Consider the following 26182-nt stretch of genomic DNA (forward strand, 5'->3'; position numbering starts at 1 on the left):
TATCCTTTCGCATCACGTAACTTTGTGGCTTCGGTTGTAACGCAACCGCACGACAAAAGCTCGTTAAACGCTCTCGGTCCTCGAAGCGGACCGAGCCAGAGAGCCGCTGCACGCTTTGACGCACACTCGCTAAGAATCACGCCCGAATCTAAGTTTCTCTTGCTCTACCTCTCGCGAGGGTTTTTCCTCGCCCCTCAATCTTTCAGATCCCCCACATTCTATTCTTCTCTCCTTCTCGCTGCCTCTCTCACTTCACTCGGATGCGATTAAGATTCCGCGAGCGTGAGTCCCGTCCAACGCGATTCTTAGAATACTTTCTTAACAGTCCCTCTGCAATCTTCGCGACATGCGCACACATGCGCACACACTCAGCTCGTATAAAACTGTAGCTGTAGGTGCAAAGATCCTTTTTATAGAGCGATCGATATCGGGAACAAGGTAGATGCCCTCTGCTCGCTTAATTGATAATTAAACGCAAACAAACGCAAAACAAACCCGGTCGTTCTCCTTTTTTTTTTTTTTCATCTCGCCAACAACAATCTTATTATGCTCAAACGAGAATTTTCCGAGGAGAAATACTGAATGAAGTGAACTTCATTGAGCTCGACTTGACACAGTGAAGTTCACTTCCACCATGCTTCCTTCAAGGACGTCCTCGAAGTTGGCTCGTTCCAACTGTTCCTGACCCACGTAATAAATTTGACCCTGGAAAGACCCTCGGTCCGTGAGACCCGGAACATGCTTCATGACACCTACTGCTCGATTTTTATAAGAAAACAATTAAAAGTGTTTTTTAAACCTCTCTTTATGAATGCACATCGAAAAAGTTCGGAATAAATCAAACAAAACGGTACCGCCAAAACAATCTCGGAAATGCCGACTATCGAAAAATCGTATTTTTCATTTCCCGAGGTTCATAACTCGGCGGTCGTGCCCCCGAAAAATCCTATTTTCACAATCATTTCCGTGAATCCTCAGAGAAAAACGCACTCGAAAATTATTGGAAAACGCGTAATTCGTTCTTTCTGAAATAAAGACAAATTCGACGTGGAAAAATGAATCCGGTCAAAGCGACCCAATTCGCTGCATGAGGGCTCAATAAAGAGGGTAGTAACTGAATTCCGGTGAGCCGAGATGCCTGCCGATTAAAGTGAACAAGATCGACTGAAAAAAGTGAAGGGAGTAAAATAAAAAGAAAAAAGAAAAAAAAACGAGGATAAAAAATGAAGGAAAGGACAGAAGCGCGTCACGTACATGCGTTTTCGCTGTTGTATGAGTGGTTCACGTGTGGTGCCGCTATCCATCCGAGTCATCGTGATCGCCGTGGGCCACACGTGGGAATTGGGTCTTTCTTCATCGCCGCGCCTTTATATTTATATACATGCGCGCGCGCGCGTGAGTACTAAAAAGAAGAAGAAAAAGAAGAAGAGAAACACATGCGCGTATGTAAGTGCGTAGCCGGAGTGTGTGTTCTTTCTGCATGATTTGCCGGGCGGCGAATTGGCCAAACTGCATTTTGACAGGCGAACACACAACTTCAAAGCGAAAGAATAAGATCCGCCGGGGATCGAGGACAAAAACGAGGATGAGATTCCCTCGATCGTCGCACTCTCGAAAGTTTATCGTGCCCCCCGATCACTCATTCAAGAATATCATTATTTTCCACCTACTGATATATACGTAGATGGATTTTTGCATGAATACGAGTTTCGAAAGGAAACGAGCGCCTGGACAGCTCTCGGATCTCATTTTATAATGACGAGAGTGTAGAGTGATTCGAATGCTCTGCACTGTGATGAAAAATTCAATGACGCACTAAGTTTTCTGCTTCACATTGCCAAACGAATATTATTCATCGCATATTGTTAACCATTTCAATCAATTTTTTCACTCTCGTTACACTAAGCCAAATTCGCGTTTTCTTATTTGCCTAAAATAAACTCGAATCATAATTGCGACGCTCATCTCGTCCCAGACGGTCATTTAATTACGAGGGAACGTCGCGCACTATTTTTTCTTCGAATACCTCCGCTAAATGCTCTCACTAAACGATCAGCATACGAGAGAGATAAATTCAGAGGAAAAAAAACTTACGTAGACGCGCACGCACGCACAGATGAGAGAATCGATTGGAAATTCCCGAACGCGTAATCCGGGATGGGTCAAGTTTCCGTAAGAAGAGCGAGAATGATCTCGTTCGAGCCAATATACCCACCTCCTGGATACGCACGTAAACACAACCTCGACTCCGTATCTCGTTACCAGATAATTCCTTATAGGCCAGATAGCTCTGTGTCTATTCGATTCGCAGCTGCGACTCACATTGCCAATGATCGCGCACTTTCGACTCGAAACTTCGATCCCAACGGAAGATTTTCACTCCATTGGAAATGATTTTTCATGCTTATCGAAACGGCTGCAAATCGATCGTCGGAGGGGAGGATCGCCTCGACGAATTTGATCGTTCGTCTCACGATTCCTGAGGGGGGGCTCAGCATCCACAAAAGTTTGACTGAAGCTCAAAAGTCTGTCCTGCGAATGAATAGTGAAACGAGAAATATTGATATCTCGTTGCAATCTTACGAGAAGTCGGTCAAAGTGTATACGAATACTGTCCCCTTAATAAGATTTGATCTTTCGGTAGTCCGCGTGACGTGAGCACCGGAGAGATCTCTCTATTACGTCCTGCGAGAGGAAGCAAACGCAGGCGGATTTAACTCGCGTATAAGTACGTGACGAGTGCGCGATAGCAGCACTCCCTGGATTCCCGCCCAAAAAACAACGACACGAAAATGTACGGAGCCGCTTGCGATCTCAATCGTTCGAGGCTGAATAATTCTCGTCTCTCCTCAAGCTCGACTCGCGACAGCGTCACGAGCCTCTTCGAATCTCGCTTATAAAACTCTCGGGGTCAGCGGGGCACATGAATTTTTTTATCGGATATACATTTATTTCGCTCCTCCGAGATCATTTTCGTCGTTTTGATTTTCAAGTTTGTTTTTCGAAAACTCGTACGTGAGCCTGCTCAGACCGATCACCCTCAGAATTTTAATGAACTGTATGACGATCGTAAGAATTGATAGAAAATAAATTAAAACGAAAAACGTCTCGGGAGGCGGAGACGTCAAAAATGAATGCAAATGGACTCGGCACAAGAATCGGCCTTTTTTTCCTCCGTTGTTCCGAATCCAAGATCTTTTCGGAGGATGCGGATTACAATGCAACGAGAAAATTATCTCTAAAAAAAGATATTTGCTGGCGAAGAAATTATTGCCCCAAATCATCGGGATTCGCAAAAAAATGTAATTCGAACCTTTTGAATCGAGCCTTAAGAAATTCAGGGATTAGAACGTTTCGAAGCCAAAAATACTCGAGCGAGTATAGGAAACGAAATAAATCAAATTACATGAGCACGTTCGTTCAAAATAATCGATGTGTACGCGCGCATTCATGATTGGTGTTAAGCAAGATTTCTTATCTTAATGGGATCGTATTTTGCGAGCTAGTAAAGCTGTATTAATCACGTGCCGTTTCTCGACGTCGAAATCGAATCGTAAACAGAATGCAACGCTCAATTAATCAATGAGAAGCGGCGAGACTCATATTTAAATGGTTCGAAAGAGCAAATGAGATAAAAACTAGCGTGCAGAGATAAAAGGTCGATGATTTAATCCGTTTATTTGTTTCAGACGAATATGCACGCTTCATTTCCATACGACGGAAGTCGGGGAAGTGCAGGCGGCGGAGGCGGCGGGGGTGGTAGAGGTGGAGTCGAATACGGCGCGGTGAGGCGCCCCGACGCACTTTTACCACCGCCCGGCCTCGATCAAACCGATCTCGTACTCCACACAAGTCTCGTAGACGACCCCCAGGTGAGCGACGATGTACGTAATCGAAGATTTTGTTTCTGACATTTTTCATACCGGGAGCGTTGAAAAATGGAGCATTTTTCTCAAATTTATCATTCCTTTTCTTCAACAGAATACGAACGTCGACGACGGGGGCTTCATGAACGACCTGCCACTTTTGAAAAGTGAGTAAAATCCATTGTTTTCTCATTCGATTAGCTCTCCCTCTCTCTCAATTTACTCATTTTTTCTTCAACTCCTTGATTTATGCCCCTCGCGCCGTCTTCCTTTTCGCCCATTTATCTTTTTTTAATCTCCCTCCTCCTTCTTCCTTCTTCTTACTCGTTTCGAAGATACGAGGAAGATGAGCAGACGACTAGTAATTTTCATTCCGCCATATATTTTATAGGCCAGGAAATACTCGCATATATGTTTGTGTCCATGTGCGGGCGTCTAACAAACAACAAAATCTTGCTCACAAAGAGCCTCGCTTACACCTATACAAATATGTGTGCCAGCCAACATTCGCTAACGTAATTGTCCGAATGGATAGAGAACGAGCCTCTTCCAGCGTACAGGGTACCTCGGACTTGAGCATAAAGAGATAACGGGAGAAGTAAATCTCCGGTCCTCCGAGTTAGCGATATATTGTAGTGAACCGTACCAACCCCTCGAGCTATTCAAGCATATCTAATGTCATGGGAATGGGGCAGATTATTTTTTTTCGACGAGCATTTTCGTCGTTTTTTCATCTCCTTACCTCCGAGTATTCTTCCGATATTTTATCGGCGTTTTTGCTTCTTTTACGTTCGGATTGAGGGCAAATTTACCGAAGTTAATTTATGCAAATCCCCAATAATTTTTCCAGAGAACTGAAATCTTGAAAATTTTTCACTTTTCTAGAAGATCTTCCTCCGCACCTCGAGTTCATGCGACGTAAGTTATCAATAATTGACTAAACCACCTTTTTTTCGACCCTTTCCCACTATTTATAAACCACCGCGAGCCTGACGGATTATCACAGCAAGCGGATTCGTGCGCAGGGCAAAAAGTCACTCGAAGCCACCCAATCACTTTCCATCAACTCGTGAAAAATGCTGCTCGCGGTGTTGACATAAATATCGGATCTAAGCTCCCCATCGAAAATGTGCATTCGATACATAGTTGCAAACAGTGAAAACCGGTTTTTCATTTATCTAGACAGTTTCACAAAGAAAAATAAATAAAAACACTCGGTTCGTGGGATTGATGGCTGAAGGAAAGGGATTTATTATTGGGTCTGCACAGCTCAACGGATTTCCGCATAATCCTCGCGATATCACCAGCTCCGAGGCTCCGAGGCAGATCGGTGGAAGAACGAAAATTTTCGAAATCCCTCACAAATCATGGCCACCGAATTTCCTGGCGTTTTCGTACAGAAAAATACAGTTTTTCATCCGATTCGGACTTTCCTGCTCGAGGTTGAATGGTAGTCGAAGCTCCCTTTTGCCTCTGGTGGCACGCGGCAAGTCTCGTACGATAATGACAAGAGAGACGCGTGGATCGTCGTCCGGATGCAATTCTCGTCCTCGCCGCGTTGTTCACTCTATACAAGTCCACGCGCACACACGCACCCGAGTTCCTGCGTGATCGTCGCTCTATCTCCCGACCAGTTTCCCTACGAAGAACGATTTATAGGCCTCACTGAAGCCTCCAGCATATCGGAATAATATCTTCATCTTTCATGTACAAATACGAATGTGCGTTCATCCAATTTTGCTTATCGAAGTGCCTTCTCAATAAACGCTTCGAACGTGTCTGAATCCAGAGGAAAATGGGCACTATAAAACTACCAGCGTTTTCACATTCAGCTGGAGATGAATGAAAAAATGAAATTTTTACAAATTCCTTGATTATTGGGAGCGTCCAATGACGAAATCTGAAATTGGAGCAACAAAGTCACTTGCTGCGCACCTCACAAAAGAGGGTTCGAACAGTTTTTTTTACTTGAAATATGAAATTTGATTGTTGTCAGTCGCGCGGTGCTCAAATCAAATTATTCGAAGCTGACAATTTTTGTTCTCTGGAAACTGCTAATTTCTATGCTATATTTATCCCTCGGAGCAAGCACTGCTCGAAAATTGCACGTTAGAGTGCACGAGAGTCGTAAATTAATTAACTATTGCGCTCTGAGAGAGAGCGGGAGTCGAGGGACGAAAATGAAAACGAGATTGGAAATTATCGTCGTACAGTCTCCACGTGTTCTTCCGTCTATGTGCTTACAAATATATGAGGGTTCTTTGTCGAATGTGTATTCGGTACAAGAGTAATGATATATTGATAATAATACGTGTTCGAGAAAGCCTCGAGCTCTCGTGTGCGAGTATCAATGAGAAACAGAATTGGGTGTCGGGTTACAGGGTGCGAAAAGCATAATTTGTCGGAGCCACAAGAGCTGCGTGACGAAAATGCGGGGAAATTCGATTGGGGTCGTTCCAACGTCCGTCTTTCATCGGCCCTCAGGTTTTGTGTGTGCATAAGGGTGTCAAAAAGTTCACCGCGCTCGGTGCCAGATTACCCGCTTATTATACCGCGAGCAGGCAACACCGGAGCTCGACATCGAATTTCGTTCGTTCCTCTCTGGAATCCCGGAATCGGGCGAGAGTCCAAATTCGTTTTGACGAAAAAAAAAACGATTTTTTGGGCTAGGAAATCCCATTTTTGGAACCTCGGTGCAAGCGAATTTGGAAATTTGAGAGAAGAATCGAAGCTCCATTTCTGACGGGGAGGGAGCTCCGGACCGCGGACCTTTCGCTCCTTTTTTCGAACTTATGACGCAGAAAAGTGAAAAAAGTTGTGACAAAAACCGTTTCGCTGACCGTTGCGATAAAGAGTTTTACAAAATATCTCGATCCCGGGGCCTCGGTATTCCACTCAATGATCGCGCGGAGCTCGAGCGAGTATACTTTTCTAAATTAAATTTCCTGCTCGGCCATTGAATCATTTAGCCTCGACGGGTGCTTGATTACCTGCTTATTAACCGACAACGGGGGCCCCGGGAGGAGAGCGCCGACGCCTATTTCAATTCGCACCTTCGCCCTTACCCTTTTTCTTCGAGGGTTCTTTCAATCACGTTTTCTCCGAGGTTATTGCTTGGCACCGGAGCGGAGGCTCGTCCGACGAGTCCTGGAAGCGACTCCCGTTCGCGGGAGCGCAGAACTCGAGATCGGGCGTTCCGTTCCGATCCACTTGATCTTCGAGTGACTTTTAAGAGTTTCTACAGACCTAACAACCTCCGTATTCTCGTTCATACCGATTCTCATCGCATCTTGTTCCATGAAAATCGGAGAGAGACGGAGCTCCTTCCAAATAAGCCGTCTCCGGGCCCAGCCCCGCAATAGACCGACGGAAACACACTCGCAGAAACGAGCGCGTTGGAAAAAGGGCGGAATGAGAGTGGGTACGTGTAACGAGGCATATAATAACCCTCGGCGACGTACGAACAAACAACCATCTGTACGTAATACCCCTGCGGTGAGGACCGCCCCGAAAACTACTACCCGCCGGGAAAATTACAATGACAATACCCCCGAAATCCGATACGCCCCGGGCCATCCACTCCACTATTCTGCGTATCTTTTTTTCCTCTCCTTCACACCTTGGCTTCGATTCTCCTGCGTGTCAACACCCTCGAACCCATACTTACACGGACGGAAATACATGGATCTTTGGATACACAAATGTACGTTATTCTATGGCGTTTATACTTTTGTACCATTGTATTTAAGCTACCATTAATACAGCTCTCGGGGGGTGCACCGGACGCCGTCGATATGTCACGCGAGTGTGACTATTACTTTCATTCTTCGAATTCTCTCATTTGATGCTCCTCGTGATTTTTACGTTACGCACTCAAACCGGATATTTCGATCAAGGGCGCACGTTCGTGGAGCAAATTTTTCGAGGCTCTTTATAATTTCAACGTTTGTAGAAACTTTAAGAAGAAATTGAGGAAAATTCAATGGATTTTGTGACGAATTTTACTGTTAAGTGTCAAGAAATTTCAAATGCCCGCGAATGAGAAAGGGAATTCTCGAGAAATGCACGTTTTACGGGAGAATTGAACGAGTCTGTTTTTTAAGTAGAATTTGAAAAATTACGAAAAACGATTCAATTCGACTTTGAATCGAAAAATGGAAAATTTGATTTTCTCCCGGGACAGACGGTCATTCGGCCGAAATATTTTGAAGGGTTGCACTCCCGTTGGGTTTCCAACGCGTCGCGAGTCTTCCGAGCCCTTCGTCGAAGGGGAAGAGGGTTGTCCGTCGACTCGTTAGTTCGTAGATTTGGGAGGCGTGACGAGAAGTTTAGAGACACGCGTCACGCTCGTCGGTGCATTCGGAATCGAATACGACGTTTTGTTGAGAACCACTCGAAAAGAAAAGAAGATCGCGTTGAATAGTAACGCAAAATGATTTTGACGGAGTATGTGCTCGAAATTGGTAAAGGAAATCGGGATCGTGCTTAGAGTACTTTCGTTATATTGTTCGGAGATGAATAAATGACAATCTTGAATGAGTTGCACGTTTAGCCGAAGCTCGATTGCAGTAGCAAAGATTCCGCAATTCTTGAATACACGAGCACTATTTCTCGGGGAGCCGGTTATACAATTACAGTTTTATCTCTGCTCTCTCGTTTTCTTGGTCATCTTGAGCGTTCATGGCTCCGTAAAGAGAGACGTTTCTGCTCCAATTTAATCGCGCGCGCGGTCCAGAAAAGCTATCCGGGCGCCCTGATGTTGTAACGAGGAAAATGAACGAACGCAAACATGCATATAAACGGAACGATTCTTTTATGAATAAATGAAAGAAAATAAAAAGTGTGGAGAAAGGGAACGAAAGAAGGGAGAAAGAGAGAGTGAGAGAGAGAGAGACAAGTTGCAAAAATGAATTTTCTGTTGCTCCTTATCTGTGATAATAAGATGAAGAAACATGAGCAGCAAATGTTTTTTTTTTTTTCAAAGCACATTCGATTGGAAATGTAAGATTACGATTTCATTTGGAGAGTGCTTCTTTCATTTCGTTCTTTTTTCCCTGTAGAAATCTCCTTCAAGGGGAATGAGAAGCTTCCAAGATGCTACTTGTCTTTTTATCGTTTTTTCATCATTTTTTAACGCGCACTCCTCGCTTCTTTTCCACTCGGACTCCGTCCGACTTTTTATCACTATCGTAACATAAGTTTCTTATTCTCGAATACTTTCGTCCGTCTAAGGGAGCAATTATGTGGCAACTTGGCGATTTACAGTTTGATGTTTTTGTTGCTAATCGTACGTGTGCTGAAACACACCGACGAGTCACCGGGGATTCGAGTGAGAAAGAGAGCGAGAGAGAGAGAGAGAGAGAGTGAGAGAAAGCGATATAAAATAGTCGTAATAAAGAAGAAAAGGGATAAAAATTAATGGGGATTTTTCGACGAAACGAAACGAAGATATAACGCAGTCGTAAAGATCCCGATCGAGTAGCAACTCGTATTTCCGGTATCGCTAAAACATCGATCGTTACAACTGTACTCCTTGTTTCTCATTTTTTTAATTGATACGTTTTTTGCTTCTCCGCTCGACTCATCTCGCGGTCCAGCAAATCGTATAATTAGTTTCGAGCCCGATCAAGATTACGAAGTGTTGTGACCGCAGGGAATATTCGTTCAGCGGCTTCGAGGTGCTCCGACGAGATGATTTTTTCTCCTTTTCGAACCGGAATCCTTCGAATGATTTTTTCAACTTACCAAACATGCAATGTGTTCTGAGAAGGAAGGAAGCCGCGCCATTTTATTTCGGAAATGTGACTTCTGCGGAGAGCGCCATCTTTGCTACTGTCGAGAAGGGTCACGAAAGTGGAAGCTGTAAAATCGAATGGTCTAATAAAATTAACAAGGACCAATGCCAAGTTGCCCTCGGGGTGTGTACCGGGGCTGCGAGGAGGCAGAAGCAAGGGGCTTGTTTTCAGAAGTTCTTCCTCCCAAGCGCGCACCGAAGGGCTCGAAAAGTCACACCCCACGACGAGGGCCTGGCAAATTTGAGAGAGAAAGAGCGAGAGCGAAACCCGTGACCAATCAATGTTACGAAATAAGTGAAACGGTCTCCGGCTATGGGATTGGTTCCCGTTTCCGGTTGCGTTGATTGCCGAGGAAATTGTGCGTGAGCGAACAACACGCGCCCCCTGCTTCTTCGTCCCTCGCTCCCTTTCTTTTTCTTCGCCATTTTCACCCATTTTTTCCTCCTTCTCTCCCCACTTTTCAGGGCCTTTTCCTTCCTCTGTTCGCCGCAACTTTTTTGGCCCTTTAGTCAAGTTCCCCGAATCTTCCACTCAAATTATTAACCCCCTTGAACCCTCAAAAAGGTTCCGACCCACGGGAAATTGCCTGCGCACGCATTCTTCATTTATTTCACACTTCCATGCTCTCTCTCACTCTTTCATTGGCTCTTTCCGATTCACCGAGCCCCTCTCAACCCTCCGTTCAACAAAATACGGTTCGTTCACCGAAGCCACGCAAAATTGCTCGCATCGGTTCACCGGAAAGGCTCTACAGGCAGACTTTCTCGCTCGAAAGTTCACAGTTTCGATTCCCGAATCGATTGTCTCCAGCTTCCCATTTGCTCCGATCTTTTACCCGAAGCACGTTATTGCATGATCCTCGCACGATCCTCGAATGATAAAAATCATCGAAATTGCTCAAAACCAAAAGAAAAAGCAGCTCATCGCGTTCCCCACAGACATTCCATGAATCCAGGATTCTCCGTGCTACATTTTGAGCCGACGAGTATGTCGAGTCTTCGACAGGTTTCTGCCTCGCGTTTACGCAATCCTCCTCTCGAGAGTCATAACCCGGCCTTGGCGGGTGAGTGATCTTTGATCGCGAGGAATGAGTGCAAGATTCCCGAGTACCGAGACTCAGAAAAACGCTCGAGCACACGCACACGCGGAGGCAGGCTGAAGCGACGAGGATTTTACAATGAAAATCTCGCAGTTCGAAGCACAACATTCAATCGATGTCATATTTTTCCTATCGAGAAAACTCATTTGATTTTATGAATTTATAGAAATAAAAACGATGATTTTCCATCGAGTAATAAGCGCGACGTCAAACGCAATAAAACAAAAGTCCTGGCAGATACGATGAATGATAAACTTTTGAGAAAATAATCCAAGCGTTTTACCGCGTCTCGTTACGACACACGCGGCGACCACAGCCAGCACGAAGATATATTGAGATTTGTACGAGCAGATAGACAATCCTCGACCCGCCTCGTTTCGTTTCAACTCGAGACACACACGCACACCGAGATATTATTTGAGAGCGCATAGGATTAATTTATCAATGCGAAGCTCTGCGTAATAATCACATCACATATAGACTCGAGCCATAAATCATAAACGTGAGTATTACACACGAGCTAAATTCTGTAATGCCTCGCGCCCGCGGAGTGTATACGCAGCTAAGATCTTTCGAGTCATTAATGACCGCAGGGACTCGCCGGGTACGCGTACACGCATCCATTTGAAATAAAGCTTGAAAGGATTGTTCAAATGATTTTTCTAATGTGCCTTGGGGGGAGGGAGGGGGGACGGGGGGGGGGGGCCCGAAATCGCTGCGTCATCGAATAAATCATACAAAAGCGAATATACAAGATTGAAAACAAAAAATTCTACTGCCCTGCTCTCGTGAGAAGCAATTAAGAAAAAGGCCAAGTTTTTGCGAGCCTATGAATGGGCCCCAATGATTCTACGATAATTGCTGACTCTACTTCGTACAGGCGGAAACTCATTAAACACACTTATTCGAAGCAAATCTTTGGAAATTAGATTGCTCCGTGTGAACGATTTGAAAGTTGATGAGATTAGAGAAACGGCTTTGAGTTGAGAGAAAAAAAAAAGAAACTCGGTTATGCAAATTAAGTCAAGGAATACATTGGCCCGACAGTAGCTCGTGATGTCTCGATCTTCATCGACCTCACAAACTCGCGCTCGATTCTTCATCGAACCCCACGAGGAGAGATCCATTGAGTGAAATCTTCCTGATCGCGAAGTTCGACACTTTCGGATTCGTGGCTCGGGTCAAACGAACGATTCCCGAGCGAATTTTCCCGAGAGTTTTTACCCCCGTCTGCCATGGAAACTTGAAAAGAATTCAAAGTTCAACGAAAGTCAATATTTTGCAAAAACTTGAGCATTTTTCCTCCTCGGAATTGAGGAACGCAAAAACTTCGATTCGCCGAAGCAAGGCGCAAGATAACCACGAATCACTTAAAATGGAATCTCGAGGAGGGAGAAAAAAACCGCTCAACAGGGAGCTGCGAGCACTCGGTCGATCTATCTCTCGCCTCTGCTCACGGCCAATGTAATCAGGATCGATTTATCTATCGATAACAATAATCACACGGTTCATTAGCGTTCGTGAGGTCAACGCGAGAAGACCGCAGAACTTAAGGAGAGCCCTCGAATCCCTTTAGCTCCGTCTTTCCGCACCCTCGGCTCGTTGGAAATGAGCTACAACAGACCGCGGGGGAATTGGAAAATTGGCCAATCGATTCACTTATCGCGTGTAAATATATATCGATGAGGCTTCGCAACGAAGAGGGTCGTAACGGCCAGAAGAATGAGCGATAAATAAGATGTTGCGGGGACCAGCACAGGAATCGGAAGGGAAACGAGGAACTTTGAAAAAAGAGGCTCCAAGTTTCGAGAGTCATTCCGAACTGATTTTTGACTAAAAACCCATGAATTTTATGCCCCATTCGAAATTCTCGTTTTAATATTTCTACATTTATGGACTTCTCGGATGTTTGTGAGCTCCTCGAAGCCGTAAATGTCCAGATGTAGATCTATAACGCGAGATTTCTTATTTCAACTCTTCTCCCCAGCGTCCATTCTAAACGTCATTTCCTTATTCTTGCTCAAAGAAATGTTTATTCCTCTGGTCGCAGGAAAGAAAGAGTCTCGGTGCGAGAGGAACGGGCCATTGAGTGGTGAGATGTTCGTGGTCATAATCTGACCAGAGCGCGCCAGAGAGTCCTGACTAAAGAAGGAGAAGAAGAAGTCGAGAGGGTTAAACGTAAGAAGAAGATTGAGCGTGAGTTTAGTGTTTCCGGTGAAGTACGAGAAGTAGGAAAAGAGCGTAAAGCTGTTTTGAAGAAGGAGCGCGGTAGCTCTGAAGATTTTCTTGAATGAGATTCTGCAACCCTCGACTTTTACCACCCGTGGGCCATTACAATAATACTCGACATCTGCAGCAGCAGGCGAGTGGTCGCCGGAGCGAGAAATCTCTCCAATTATTTCTCGCCTCGTGCTTTACAAACTCGGCGTTTTTCACGATTCTCCGCAAACTCTGCCATAAGTTCATTCATATTTTCAAGCATATTTTTGCAATCAATTTTTCAAACTCTCCGCATAAACGTGTAACAAAATGAATAGAGCACAGATTTGAAACGCTCTTCATAAACGTATACACACGACGGTAAATAGACGAAGCCTCAGGGCACCGAGTTCTCATTCACACCTGCCTCGTGATTTCATTAAAAGGCGTTTATACGCTCACACGTACGAATCCGACTGCGCGTGTACGTAAGTACACAAGGAGCTTCGAAACGTATCTCTTCTCGCGACTCTCTGTTGGCTCAATGATCTCAGCTTGCTCTCTATCGCGTACGTAAGTCCCGGTTAAGAGAACCTTTTCATTACGGACAGATAATATTAACGAGCTTCTCGTTTATTTCTATCCTCCTCGCGCGGTTCGCTGTCACTCCGCGATACAAAACGATCACTCCCTTTGGCTAAATATAACGCGTATATATTGAACGTATAGCGTACAATCGTGACGTTATCGAGGGACGCACGGATCGTCCAAAGGTACGAGAAATTAGAGTCTCGACGCGATTCCCTGTCGGGGTATCATCGACTGGAAATGTAATCGAGTTTGGAAAAGTACGCGGAAGGCGAGCCGCAGATGTTCGCGTGCACGTTTTCCACTTTGCTTAATACTGAATAACTTCATACGTCTGTGGAATATTGCACAATCATCGGGATGAGGCATCAGCTTGGAGCAGTCTTAATCGACATCGCTTTAAATCCAATCGATTCCCACGGATCGAGGAGCTTAAACATCGTCAGAAAAGATCACTTCTCCCTCTCTCTCTCTCTCTCCCTCTCTCCTGCCCGCTGACTTTCTGATGAGAAGTCCCGAGCAGCATTAAGCTTCGTAATTTAATTCGAGCCTTAATTATTAACATCGTAATTGCCGGTAATTGATGATTTCCGAGAGGTCGATCGCGACTCGAGATTCAAAATTCAAAAAAACGAGCGAGCGAAAAGAAAATAAAGTGAAGAAACTCGTTTGGTTCTGAGGACTCGAGTTTTATGACGCGATCCAAAAAAGTTGTCTAAAGAGTCTAAAAATCCATCATGATACACATGTAAATACTCTAAACGAATGTATTCGTTTCCTTCATTCTCATATCAAGTATTCTCATTCGAGAAGTGGGAGAGAGCGAGCGAGGAGAGCAGGAACAAAAAGTTTGAATCGTTTTGAATAGCGGGATCAGGGGACTCCGTGAGGCAAAGTAAATTTTTCTCGGCTAAGATCTCGACGAGAAAGGAGGATTATTATCTCTCGAATCCGTTTCGTTCACACCTCGATGTCTTTCGTCTCTCTCTCTCTCTCGTTCGCTTTCTCTCTTTTCTTCTGTTTCTCCGTCTGTCGTGAATGGACAAGATCTCGAGAGGGAATCGAGCGAGCACACGCCTGAACTCACCGTTACGTTGTCGGTTGAGTTGCCTCGCTTCCTCGATTCGACTTGTGCCTTGGGATGCTGCTGCTGCTGGTGCATCTCGTAATATATGGCTATCGAATAACTTGTCCCAGGCCATTTGTTCCTTTTTTACGCTGCTGCCTCTCCCTGCCCTGCGTTCGTCTCTCCACTTTTTTCTCTCATGCAACTAATATTTATTATCCTCCCGGACTGACTTTCCGTTCGCGAAGCAGGAGAAGTAAAAAACTTGCTCGGACTTTGGTGGAAAATCGATTCTTTTTCTTTCGATTCCTCGCGCATTAGAACGGGAAATAACTTCAAATCCAGAAAGCGTTCGTTCCGAAAAATACTTTTCCCCGGGAGATGAAAAAATTTGTGCATTTTCATACGATCGTGAAACTCGCCAACGCTTCGGCCCGGGCAATAAAGCCCGCTGACCATGGCGCTTTTGAGCGGAGAATTGGCAGACGCACTCTTGATATTATTAAGCATTCCTCGGGAGCATCGAACCTGGCCGCGGCTCCGATACAACGGGAAACTATCGATATGTTAGGAAGGAATATTCGAGGGGCTCGAGTTTTCCAATCGTTGTAATACTTTGTCCGGGATCGCATCGATCTGTATATGTATAGGATTTTGCGTTTGGTCCGACGAGCGTGCGCGGGGCTCGCAAATTTTAAATATTCCGAAGATATTGCCTCGAAAGTTATACACGTAAATATGCTCGTGTATTGAAATAACGTGGGCACGATGCGAACTGATGGGAGCTTTGGTAAGCTCGGACCGAAGATTAACGGGGGCATACCAATTTGGCGTGTAATTCTCCTCGATGTGGGACGACATCGAACTTATCGATACTGGCGATCGAGCACGCGGGAGCGCACCCACCGTATTTAATAATTTTCATGCAAGAAATTCCTCGAAGTTTGCATTCATAATGTTCGGCTTCCGAGACAAAGTGAATTATTTTTCATCGGGCTTTCCGTAGTCTGGAAAAGATTTGGAAATTCCTTCGTGTGCCTCTCGAGAAGAAATTAGTGGTCTCGAGGCTCCGCACTTTTATTTATTATTTTCTCTCCCCACATTTTTTCTATGCAAATATCATAAAATTCTGCATTTCCATGATTCCGCTGCCACCCGATTTCACGAGCCCGCGCATTCTTTGCCGTTTGACGCGCGCAGCAACCGATGCGGAGGGACAATAAATGGGAAAAAACAATTTCGCTCCAATTACCGCCCAATGCATTAACGGCCAGTAAATGTTTTACTCGAATTCCACTTATAATTACAGTGAAGTATAATTTACTTGGAATAACAGTTAAAATAACAAAGCGATACGTTTACCGGAGCGTTTATCTCCGCATAAAATCATTTCGTATTACAGCCAGCAGCATATACTCGATTGTTAAGCAGGTGCGAAAATTCCCACACTTTTTCTCGTTAACCGAACGAAAATTCTCTCAAAATTCATACAACGAAAATAGCCATTCAAAGTGCTGCAACGTCGATTCGATTGCCAGCACTTTCGGACCAAAAAAATCAGTACAAAATGTGTTGTCGGACCTTAATTGAAAACAAAATGAGCGAACAGTGCTGGTTATCGGCGTCGTCGAATGGTCCAGCTGCATTTGTCATTAACAAAAGTTCACTCGGCACAATATTTATTCGTAAATATTCTGCATTTCGTGAAATAGTGCTGTAATAAAAATAATAAGAAACGCGAGAAGGGCTGGAAGATACGGACACGAGATCACGTGACCGATACACAAGAGTATAAAATAATTGATGCGTCTCGATGAATATTTTCTCAGAGGAGGATGGTGAACGCAACGTAATCTGCTCACGTGGTTTTCAAGGGCTTCCCTCATCCTCGCACTCCTCGACTCGTCCGAAAATCTCGATTGCCCCGTTAAATTAAACTACCCGCCTCCTCCGGCCAATATTATCATTATTACTGTTATTATTATTATTATTATTATTGCGATTATATTGAGAAGGAGGACGCATTCGAGGTCTCTGTAATCATACAATGATTTCTATCTCTCTTATTAAATGGTTACTTTGAATATGAAATTATGATATAAAAATAATGGCGGTGTTTAAGGGGCGGTTTTGGAAAATAATTGTCAAATAACGGTCCCCTTTTGAATCTTTTTGAACTTTCGAATGAGTTAATAAATAAAATTTGTTCGAAATGATTATTTTTAAGGGGCTGAAAAGTAATAATTGAATTTGAAAATTGCTGTTACAGACATGAAGCAGTCGGAGAGGGGCGACAAATCAATGTTATCGGGAAACACGCAACCGTCGGACGTGTTCTGTTCGGTGCCGGGTAGACTGTCGCTGCTGAGTAGCACGAGCAAGTACAAAGTTACGGTTGCGGAGGTACAGAGACGATTATCGCCACCGGAATGCCTCAACGCGAGTCTGCTCGGCGGGGTTTTGCGAAGGTAAGATCGACGATGGATCTGAGAATCGGAGTTGAATATTTGGAAAGTGAGTTTCAAGGGCTCGCGGCTTTTGGAGTTTGGAAGAAAAGTTTGAGTGGGCAATAAAAATGAGGGATTTGGGGAATTGGAATCTGGGAAAATTCACAGCGTGAGAACAAAATGAATCTCCATCGCGGACCCGTGGCACAGATTCTCCACTAATTAACACCGGTAATAAACCTTTTTTAAAAACTACTCCGTCAATTTTATTGACACGGATTAATCGAGGCTCGGAATCGGGAAATTTTTCATAGGAATTCTAAAAGACTTCGATCCAGTGCGGAGAGTGAGGTCAGCGCCAGCCTCGAGTCAACTGACTCATGTAAATATGCCCGCGCTACGTTGTTCCGGAGATTCTCGCGTGGACTATTTTGCTTCTATCCACGCGAAGCATCTCATGAAAAACTCACAAGCGTGCATACATATTACGTGAATTTTTATCTACCGTCTGAGAGAACGCAGTGGCCGAGGTGAATCGTAAATCTTCTGTCGATTGAATGCACGAAATAGACGCTGCTCTCGCCACAACACGGTGTTTCATTCACAACTATAATTCTCCTTCTATCTTTCCACTCTTCTCTCCCTCTTTCGCCTGTCCCATTCATTCCAGCCGAGTTGTAATCGCATAATCATAATGATTATTGTTATAATAACAATAATGATGATAGCCGAGCGGCCAGCTGGAGAGACGAGAGAGTCGCTCGAGAACACTCTTCAGCCTCTTCCTCACTTCCTACTCTCCCCCCCCCCCCCTCCCCATTTACCTTCCTCCTTCTCCTCCTGGCGTATCTTCGTTTTAACAACACTTTATGTGCACCGGCAGCCAAGCACCAAACAGACGATTATATTTCCCCCTCGAGCCTCGCCTATACAGGGTGGCCGGGAATTTCGAGGAGGAAACTCTCGGGATCGTGTACGCGGCCGACGAGCTGCATGGGAGTCCGATAAAGTCCTCTGAACGATGGGGAGCATCGCTCTTTACCTAAATATGTTAAAATCGTCGTTGCAAACGATCTGAGAAGCCTCTCGTTGTAGACGGAAACTCGAAGACATTATTTCTCATGCTTATCGATTTTCAACGCGCTTCTGACGTTTTGGCATTTTTATTCCGGACACCCTGTGCACGTATTTGTATAGCTTTTGTGTGGCTCGGCACCCGGCAGGTTTATCCCGTTAAACCTCCAAACACGATTACATCGTCCCACGCGCCAAACACCCAAATTCACACGTCCCTCTTTCCTCTCGGCCTAAGCTGATAAAAAGACTCGACCGGGAGGATGACGCTCGATTTTTCGTAATGCGGAACGCCTCCTGCTCATCTTCATTCTTCTGTTTTTACACGGAGTGATTTGGTTCAACGAGAGGAATGAAAAAGAAATCCTCAATTTTTCTATTTTTAATGAAAAAAAAACAAACAAAAAAAAAAAAATTAGAGGGGACCTCCGAGCACTCCGGTCTAGAGCAGTGGTCCCGGGCCCAAAACTCGAAAGCATATTTATGTCGAGATATAAATCAGTCGATGGTAAAGTCTCGACACAAACGTACCTTCGCACGAGCGATGTAACCCAAGGAAAAGACGCTGCTTAAATGCCTCCTTAAATCATGCCCGTGGCTCGACTCATGCTCGTATTAAAATAGTATAAAAATATAAGTGTACGCGGACACGTGGTGTCAATTAGTTTCGAAATGTAATACGACAATGACACACTTTCGATGGAACACGTGATCCGACGATTTGCTACTCGAAATCGAATCCCATTAATGGAGGAAGTCGAAATTGTAGGGTCAGCGCGAAAAACGGAGATTCCGAGGGTCGCTTTGAACTCTTTTCCCCCCACTCTCCCTTCGCTTGGCTATTTTTCTTTTTTGTCTCTCGTTCGTCCTATCTCCTCCTCATTCTTTCATCATAACGGTTCGCATGTTTGTTTCTAACGGTTCATTTTAATATACCAAGTTTTTGTAACGCGCTCATTCGAGGACTCGCGCCGAGATCCTCGAATACTCACTGACAAGGTGGCTGCCTTTGATTTATAACTCAACTGGTTATGTTGCTACACGCAGCATCCAACGTGTGCATAGCGAATATTCCCTCCGCTTTATCTGATTCGCAAGCTTATTTTTATTTTCATACCTTTTTTTTACTACCCCTCGCGGTTCTCACCAGGTTGTTTGTACGTGCGAGAAGGAAGAGAGACGGAGAGAGAAAAATCTGAGGATAAAGTTCCTTCATTAATTTTTATTATTAGATTACGATTAAAATTCGAATGATTTTGCGCAGTTGCATCTTTAGAAAGTTTGAGAGTTCCCATTAATTTAGATCACTTTTTGAATGGAAAAAATCAACTTTTGTAATTGGAATTTCTCATAGTTCAGTTCGTTGCGTTACTTGCAAAACGATGAGCACGGTTTCTCTTTATCCCTTTTGAGTTTTCTTACTTCATGGGCTTCTTTGGATTTCATTACCAAAATGAGACGCTTAAGGCTGCGACGGTGCCTTCAGGAAACTAACGATGCTCGTCCCACATCTGAAAATCATGGGAATTCTAACGAATGAGAGAACGAAACGTCGAAGATTCAAATCTTCTCTCGCTCTCCGTCACTTTCAGTCTCATTCTCTTGTCCTTGGTAGCTAAACAGCCAAAGGAAATGTGCGCCAGGAACAAGCAGCCCCTCGACTCTCTCGTCTGGTGGAGAGAAACGACGCGGCATATTCTCCCAGTCGAATGGACCAAGATTTGTTCCTCGTCAAGACAAGCCTCTGTAATGACTTAAGCGCGCTTCTCGTCACGTCCGGAAACGCTATAACGACTCTTAAATCGCGTTGCGCGAGAATCCGGAGCTCCAAATGATGGCGCAAACTGAAGTTCACGAAGAATGGAACGAATTTAGGGAAGAAGGAACGAAAAAACTGAATTTCCAGTTTCGGATCACGATTGCAACGATGCTTCGATCATTTGTGCCAATAAAAGTGCAAGCGGAGGTACTAAACTAAGAATTTTGGCTCCCGATTGAATCTGAGTCACGGATTTCCGGATTTGTTGACGTCAAAGTTTACTTAATTTCGATGAGAATGAGAGTGAAACGAATCGTACGCAATGAGGCACGTTTATAGTGAGAGAATTTGACGAGCCTCATTTCGTGCTGGGCTTTCGTACGTAGATGATTCAAGTAGGTTAAGGGCGTATTGGGAGTATCAAGGAATGAACTCGAGCTCTTGAAATTTTGGGTCATCATTCAATATACATTCACAGAAAACATGTACAGAAAAAAGGGCGTGATTCCCCGATGGTTTTTCTCAGCGGATCTCACGAGTTCGGTCCTTTTGCTTGTCATTGGCTCGACCGGACGTGAATCGGAGTCACAACTGTCAAAGTCAAATGGAGGAACATTTTCTTTGAGAAAATATTTGAAGGATGCGAGGAAGGAACAAAAGTGAATGAACGGGCTTCGCGTACACGCGGATGAATCTCGAGAGGCAAAAACATTTCTAGGCCCCGTTATACCTGGACCAACAACTTAGAATGATTGATAGTCATGGCCAGGACGTCCATATAAAAGAGGGAGAGAGAGAAAGTTGATGGTTGCATAGATATTTAGTGAGTGTCAAGCGAGAAATGGTTCTCATGAAATCCACACTCACTCCGCTTGACAACTTTCCTTGTTACTCTCCTCAAGCTCTTTCAAATGTTGGGACAAATATTTGTCCAAACCTATCACAGCCCAATGCCGAATTGGGTCAGTGATCTGCTCGCGGACGTCGGGAGCTTTCACGTTGCTGCGGAATTGCACGAAAGCGGGTTCGCTAACGACGAAGAAATCTGAAAATAATCAATCGATCGAAACGCGACGAGCGCGCCTACGAGTTATGCAAATTTCCATTATTTGTCGCTCATTCAGGCTCTTCAACGAGATTTCTCGAGTCGTTGCTCTCGGCCAGGCATTAATGCTGCCTCGATTTGTATTTTTCGGTCTCACGTCACTCGCCCTTTCTTGCACATTTTTTTCATTATTCCAAACAAAATGATTGATGGCTAAATTCTCATTTCGAAATCGCGACGCTCTCGTTTCGAGGCTCGCGATTGCGGGGGCATTTTTATGACGTAACGCCTCAACGGAGACGCTATTCGCTCTGAATGACGCCTCCCACCAGTCCCACTTCGTTTATACGAACGATGCTTTCTTTCCCCAATTAATCCTCATTTCTTCTCTATTCTCAAAGGGCAAAGTCGAAAAATGGTGGAAGACTGCTGAGGGACAAACTCGAGAAAATTGGACTCAACCTGCCCGCTGGAAGGAGGAAGGCTGCCAACGTAACCCTCTTAACGTCCCTGGTCGAAGGTAAGTCATTTCCAGTCTACATTTTATCTCACAACTCAAATCCATTTCCCAGCAGCCCAAAGCCTGAAAGTAGCATCTTCATTAAAAAAATTAAAAAAAAAAAAAAAAAAAAAAAACCATCTTTCTAACTACCATTTTGTCATTGAACACAATTCGTTCGAGTATTCGCGAGATAACTTTAGTTCGCCATAACCAGGTAACCAGGAACGTACTAAAATATTGTACAAATATACACGAAACGAGGATGAAAGAATGAGAGATTTCTGTTCAGGTGTCTCGGGAACCAGCCTTCCGGAGCTCCGCGAGCGATTTTATGACCGCGTATATGTATACATTAGACGAGTTCATATACGTATCGTCATAGTTTGTCAGGGTGTTGGTGCGGACGTTGATTATAATTTATGAGCGTTGCTATGGTCCTGGCATAAAACACAGCCGGACTGGACCACTCGTTTTTTCTCCTCTCTTTCCTTTTCCTTTCTTCGGCCACTTGGCCGTCTCGCTCCTGCGGTCGCTTTCTTAATCTCGAAGCGGCTCACAAGCCTACCGCGGTAGGTGAATACACAATGTTACGTATCTCGCGAGACCCGATGCTCCGCTCTTCCTTATTAATAACCGGTGCTCCCCGAGCTGAGTTTGCGTCCAAAAGAACTCTTTATTTTGATGTACATTTGTTTCGATATGTACGATCATCGGGGGGAATAACTCTCCGAACTAATTAGCCTCTCGCGCGGACTAACGAACGGAAAGTTTCTCTGGCCGATTGATTCTCGGTCGAGGGTGCAAATTTTGCTTCACACTTTTCATTTGCCCGCCTGCCTCGAGTGTTCAATGGACTCGAGCGTCGTTTTCGGATTCTCCTGACGAAGGAAAGCTCTTGATGATACTCCTCGACGGAGCTGGCTGATCCGATTACGAGGAATCGAGTATTCCACGCGTTCGAACTCACTAAATTGAGTAATCGAGACTCCGGGACATGCGATCGATTCGGTTCGTATCAAATTCCGTAAGATTCTGGGATCGGCGTCTTAGTAAAACGTAATTTTGTTTGACGAGAAGGCGTCGAAAGTTTTCGTATTTTTTGGGAGCAACGGCCCTCGGGCATGCTCGAAAATAACTGAGAAATTTAGAGGCTCCAACAGTTTAGCGGTTTTTCTTCCCAAATTTCATGACAAAATGTAACGTTGAAAAGCTCTGCTGACTGAAGATAAGCAAAAGCAACGGAAACTTCACTGGAATCAGACGAAAACGAGATTCTCTTCGTTCTCGCGTTTCGGGTCGGAGGCTCGTGACGCACGAGAGAAGAAGAGACATTTTTAACAGGATCTCCCGTATTATTAAGTCTTTTTCGGTCTCGTGATCTTGAAAAGAGGAGATCGAGAAGGATAACGAGCAGGAGACGTTTAATTCGACGTGACATGTGATCGAGCGATATTTGGGTTCCTCCTCGTGTACTCGTGGACATCGCCGCGATCGATTGTTCAACATCGTTATAAGCCGAATAAAATGAGTTTTCTTCCTCTCGTTATACACGCACGAGCGTCGAATTGTTTCGTTAAAAAAAAGGCGCATGTCAATTAGGCGGGATAAAATGATGCGACGGGATGGTGAGTGGAAGCGAAAAAAATGAAGAAAATTTATGGAAAAATTGGACTCGGCGAGTCCAAAAATGCCTCGACGAACTTTCCAACGATATATTTTTCGAGCGCTTACGAGCTGGATGCGGAGAGCCTCGGAGATTCGAGCCTCGTGGAGTGACAGGTTAAAGTCATCGCGATTTTATCGTAACGGGTATTAGTGTACATTGTCGCGGCATAAAATCGGAATTGAATAGCCACACGCAGCGCCAAGTTTCCAACGCCCACGTGTGTGGCTGTTCTTTGAAAAGGAGCTTGGAATATTGTCGTCAAAGAAAAACACTGCACGCGCGTTGCTTGATGGCACTTCAATCGAATCCGCCGACGTTTCGACACGAGGCGTCCTTAAAATTGCGCTTTTTCTCATTCATGACAAACAAGCGGTTGTTGAAAAAATAAAAGTGTAGGAAAAACAACAAAAAAAAGGAGGGGGAGGGGGGGGGGGGGAACGACGTTTGCGCCATTAAAGGAGGCCCTCGCGGGTACGAGGACGTTTTATGGCGAGCTTTGATGATCTTGGATCTTCCGACGGGATTCTATGCGCGCGCATGTACACATGAACATAAATATATATGAAGGTATGGCGATCTCCTCTTTACGTACAAAAGTAGTGTGAGTTTACGAATTATCTGAGAGGTGAAGCGGAGACTCGGGACTATACGTGATGCTCCGAGGGGATTTCACGGTTGCCTCGCTTCCTTTATTTTCCAATTTTTTATTGCATTTATTCGTTTGTTTATTTTTTAAACGAGCCTGTTGAAAGTCCGAGCGAGAGGTGATTCGACGCGAGCTGGACTGCTCGCGAGGACGAAAGAAAGTGTGGGAACCTCTCGCAGTGCCAGAAGGTTTTGTGTCGGGATGACCAGCGCGGAGGACCGTATCGTTCGAGTCTCAATGTCCGAGTGTCTTCGGCTCCGCGGGAATATTCGTCCGTAAATTCGTGCCTGATTGCCACGTGTGCGCTCGCGACGTCTGTGATGTAACGCGAACGTTTCGAGGCAAGAAAAGGCGCGAGAACCTGTTGGGCTCTCACGTGTCGACGCTGCGAGATGAAAATGCAAGAAAGGGGGAGAGAGAGAAGGGAAAAGTAGGAGATAAGGAGGTAGATGAAGTACCCTGTATTTCCTCGCCTACGCTCGCCAGCAGGTATTTCAACCGAAGATTCTCTTCTCTCCTCTTCGGACTTCTCCCTCTCGCTTGGCTGCTGCCTCTCCATACTTTTGTTTTTGCACTTCATCTCGTCGTTCTCCAAACTCCTCGCAACTCTCTGGCCAATTTTTTGCCACTCTTTCTTCTTCCCTCTCTCTCTCCGGATCGTCTATTTCTCGTTTATTCTTCATCTTCGACTTCCGTCATCCGTTTTTTCGCACTTAAGATAACGCTCGTAAGTCCCATCGATCAATATTCCCCGCCCACTTGACGAGAAGACCGAGTGAGAAGGTCACCGTTTTTCTCCAGGCTCATCGAATCGATTTAGCGCCGTTTTCCATATCGAAATAGAACGACCCTGATGAGAATAAATAAAGAAGCAAGGAAAGAGCTCCGCGGCATCGAAATCCGAGAGTCGGGGGAAGCCCCGTTTCGGCGACTTTTATAAATTCATTCATTTTATTTTCGTATCTTGAGACTCCGATCAAAATAGGATTGATTTTCAAAGAATTCGGGAATAGGTATCGCGCCTGTAATTAATCGAGAGAAGTTTCGAGTCGCAGGACCATCGATCGTCCAATTTCTTCTCGCCCATTAATGGGATTGCGTCTCTTCTATTTCGGTCACAAAGTACCAGACACTCGCGCGCCGTTTCGCGTGCGTGGTCCGAATGTTTGTTAACGTCTTTCTCTCGACGTTCTCGTGGCTCGAGCTAGACAAACACAATGCTTGAGATTACGCAATATGGAAATAAGTGCGTGCGGAGCGTTAACGGCTCTCGCGAAATTTCTCTTTCAATTCTAGCGTTCGGAGGAGGAGGCTTGGCATTCAGCGGCAACGAAGACCGCTCGTCTCTTTCCTCTTCATTGCGCGTTCTTTCAGTGCCTTTTCTTCTCTAATGTGCGAGTGTCTCACTGCGCGAACAATCGTAGAGGATGAATCGCCGAATCGTGGGCGTCGAGACTCGAGAGTAACTGCTTCATAGAGCTCATTTTTTGCTGCACGATCCATGAATCGACGAGGTTTTTATGACTCTCCGGAGGGAAAGAACCGCGAGACAGCAGAGGCTGAGGAGGGGCGGGAAAGGGAACAGAAGAAGAAATTAAGATTGTCGAAAAGCGCGCTGCGGCGAGGACGAGGGCGTGTGAGGATGCTGTGAGAACAACGGTAACTCCCGACCACCTGACATTACGATTCTCACGTGTGTGTGCGCGCGTGTGCCATTTCCTCGGCCATCTGCTCCTTTTTATTCCTTTGCCTGCTCATTCTCCATTTTTTCATCCGGCTCTCGTACCGGTGTTTCGCCACTTGTTGTTATCCCCTTTTTCTCTGGCATTTCATGACTTTGTTCTCTCGTGTTTGACCAGCGGGATTGTGTCTGAGACCGGCGGGAGGGAGGGAGGGATTGAAACAAAAGGATTCGCGAAAGCGAATATATACACAGGTTTACAGACTCGAATGCGGCGAGCCGTGCCGGCCTCATCTCCATACGAATAACGAACGTGTGATCGATTCACGTTGGCGTTCTTTCACTCGAGCTTCTCTCATTTCTGCTCTCCATTTTCGTCCCCCATTTTTTCCATGCCTGAGAGCACACGCGTGAGGTGCGTTTTCCCCGCTTTTGAAGGGCCCTGTACACTCGATTTTTTGTCCTCGCATTCGCTGCGATGCCGCCGCTGCTGCTGCCACCGCGGAAAGAAGGAAGAAAAACTCAGCGGTCGCTTCTCCTTTCGGTGGACCGAGATATTATTATCTTCCTCCCGGGATCGGTGACTCTCTTCGAACTCTCTGCACCGCGCGTCCAATTATTTTCACGGGTTACTCTCGCCCAGGTATGCGCCAACATCGCGCTCACATTTTTATTTTTATGTACACGTATCGCGGAGTATTTCCCGGGAGAAAATACTCCGCGGGGCCCATTGTACGCGGAAGAGAATT

General features: G+C 45.1%; 1 protein-coding gene across 5 annotated transcripts in view; it reads left to right on the forward strand.

The window, feature by feature from the left end:
- Positions 1 to 26182, forward strand: part of TfAP-2 (transcription factor AP-2) — a 153117-nt gene that overhangs the window by 120677 nt on the left and 6258 nt on the right. For 4 of the 5 annotated variants that reach the window (XM_043430579.1, XM_043430578.1, XM_043430575.1 and 1 more), the window contains 4 exons: positions 3690 to 3884; positions 3982 to 4033; positions 16883 to 17081; positions 21340 to 21458. In XM_043430579.1, coding sequence (XP_043286514.1) covers positions 3690 to 3884; positions 3982 to 4033; positions 16883 to 17081; positions 21340 to 21458 — 565 coding nt within the window. The remainder of the gene's footprint in view (positions 1 to 3689; positions 3885 to 3981; positions 4034 to 16882; positions 17082 to 21339; positions 21459 to 26182) is intronic. The other variant, XM_043430576.1, reaches the window with a different exon arrangement.

This window comes from Venturia canescens, chromosome 10, assembly GCF_019457755.1.
Source record: "Venturia canescens isolate UGA chromosome 10, ASM1945775v1, whole genome shotgun sequence".
NCBI lineage: Eukaryota > Metazoa > Arthropoda > Insecta > Hymenoptera > Ichneumonidae > Venturia > Venturia canescens.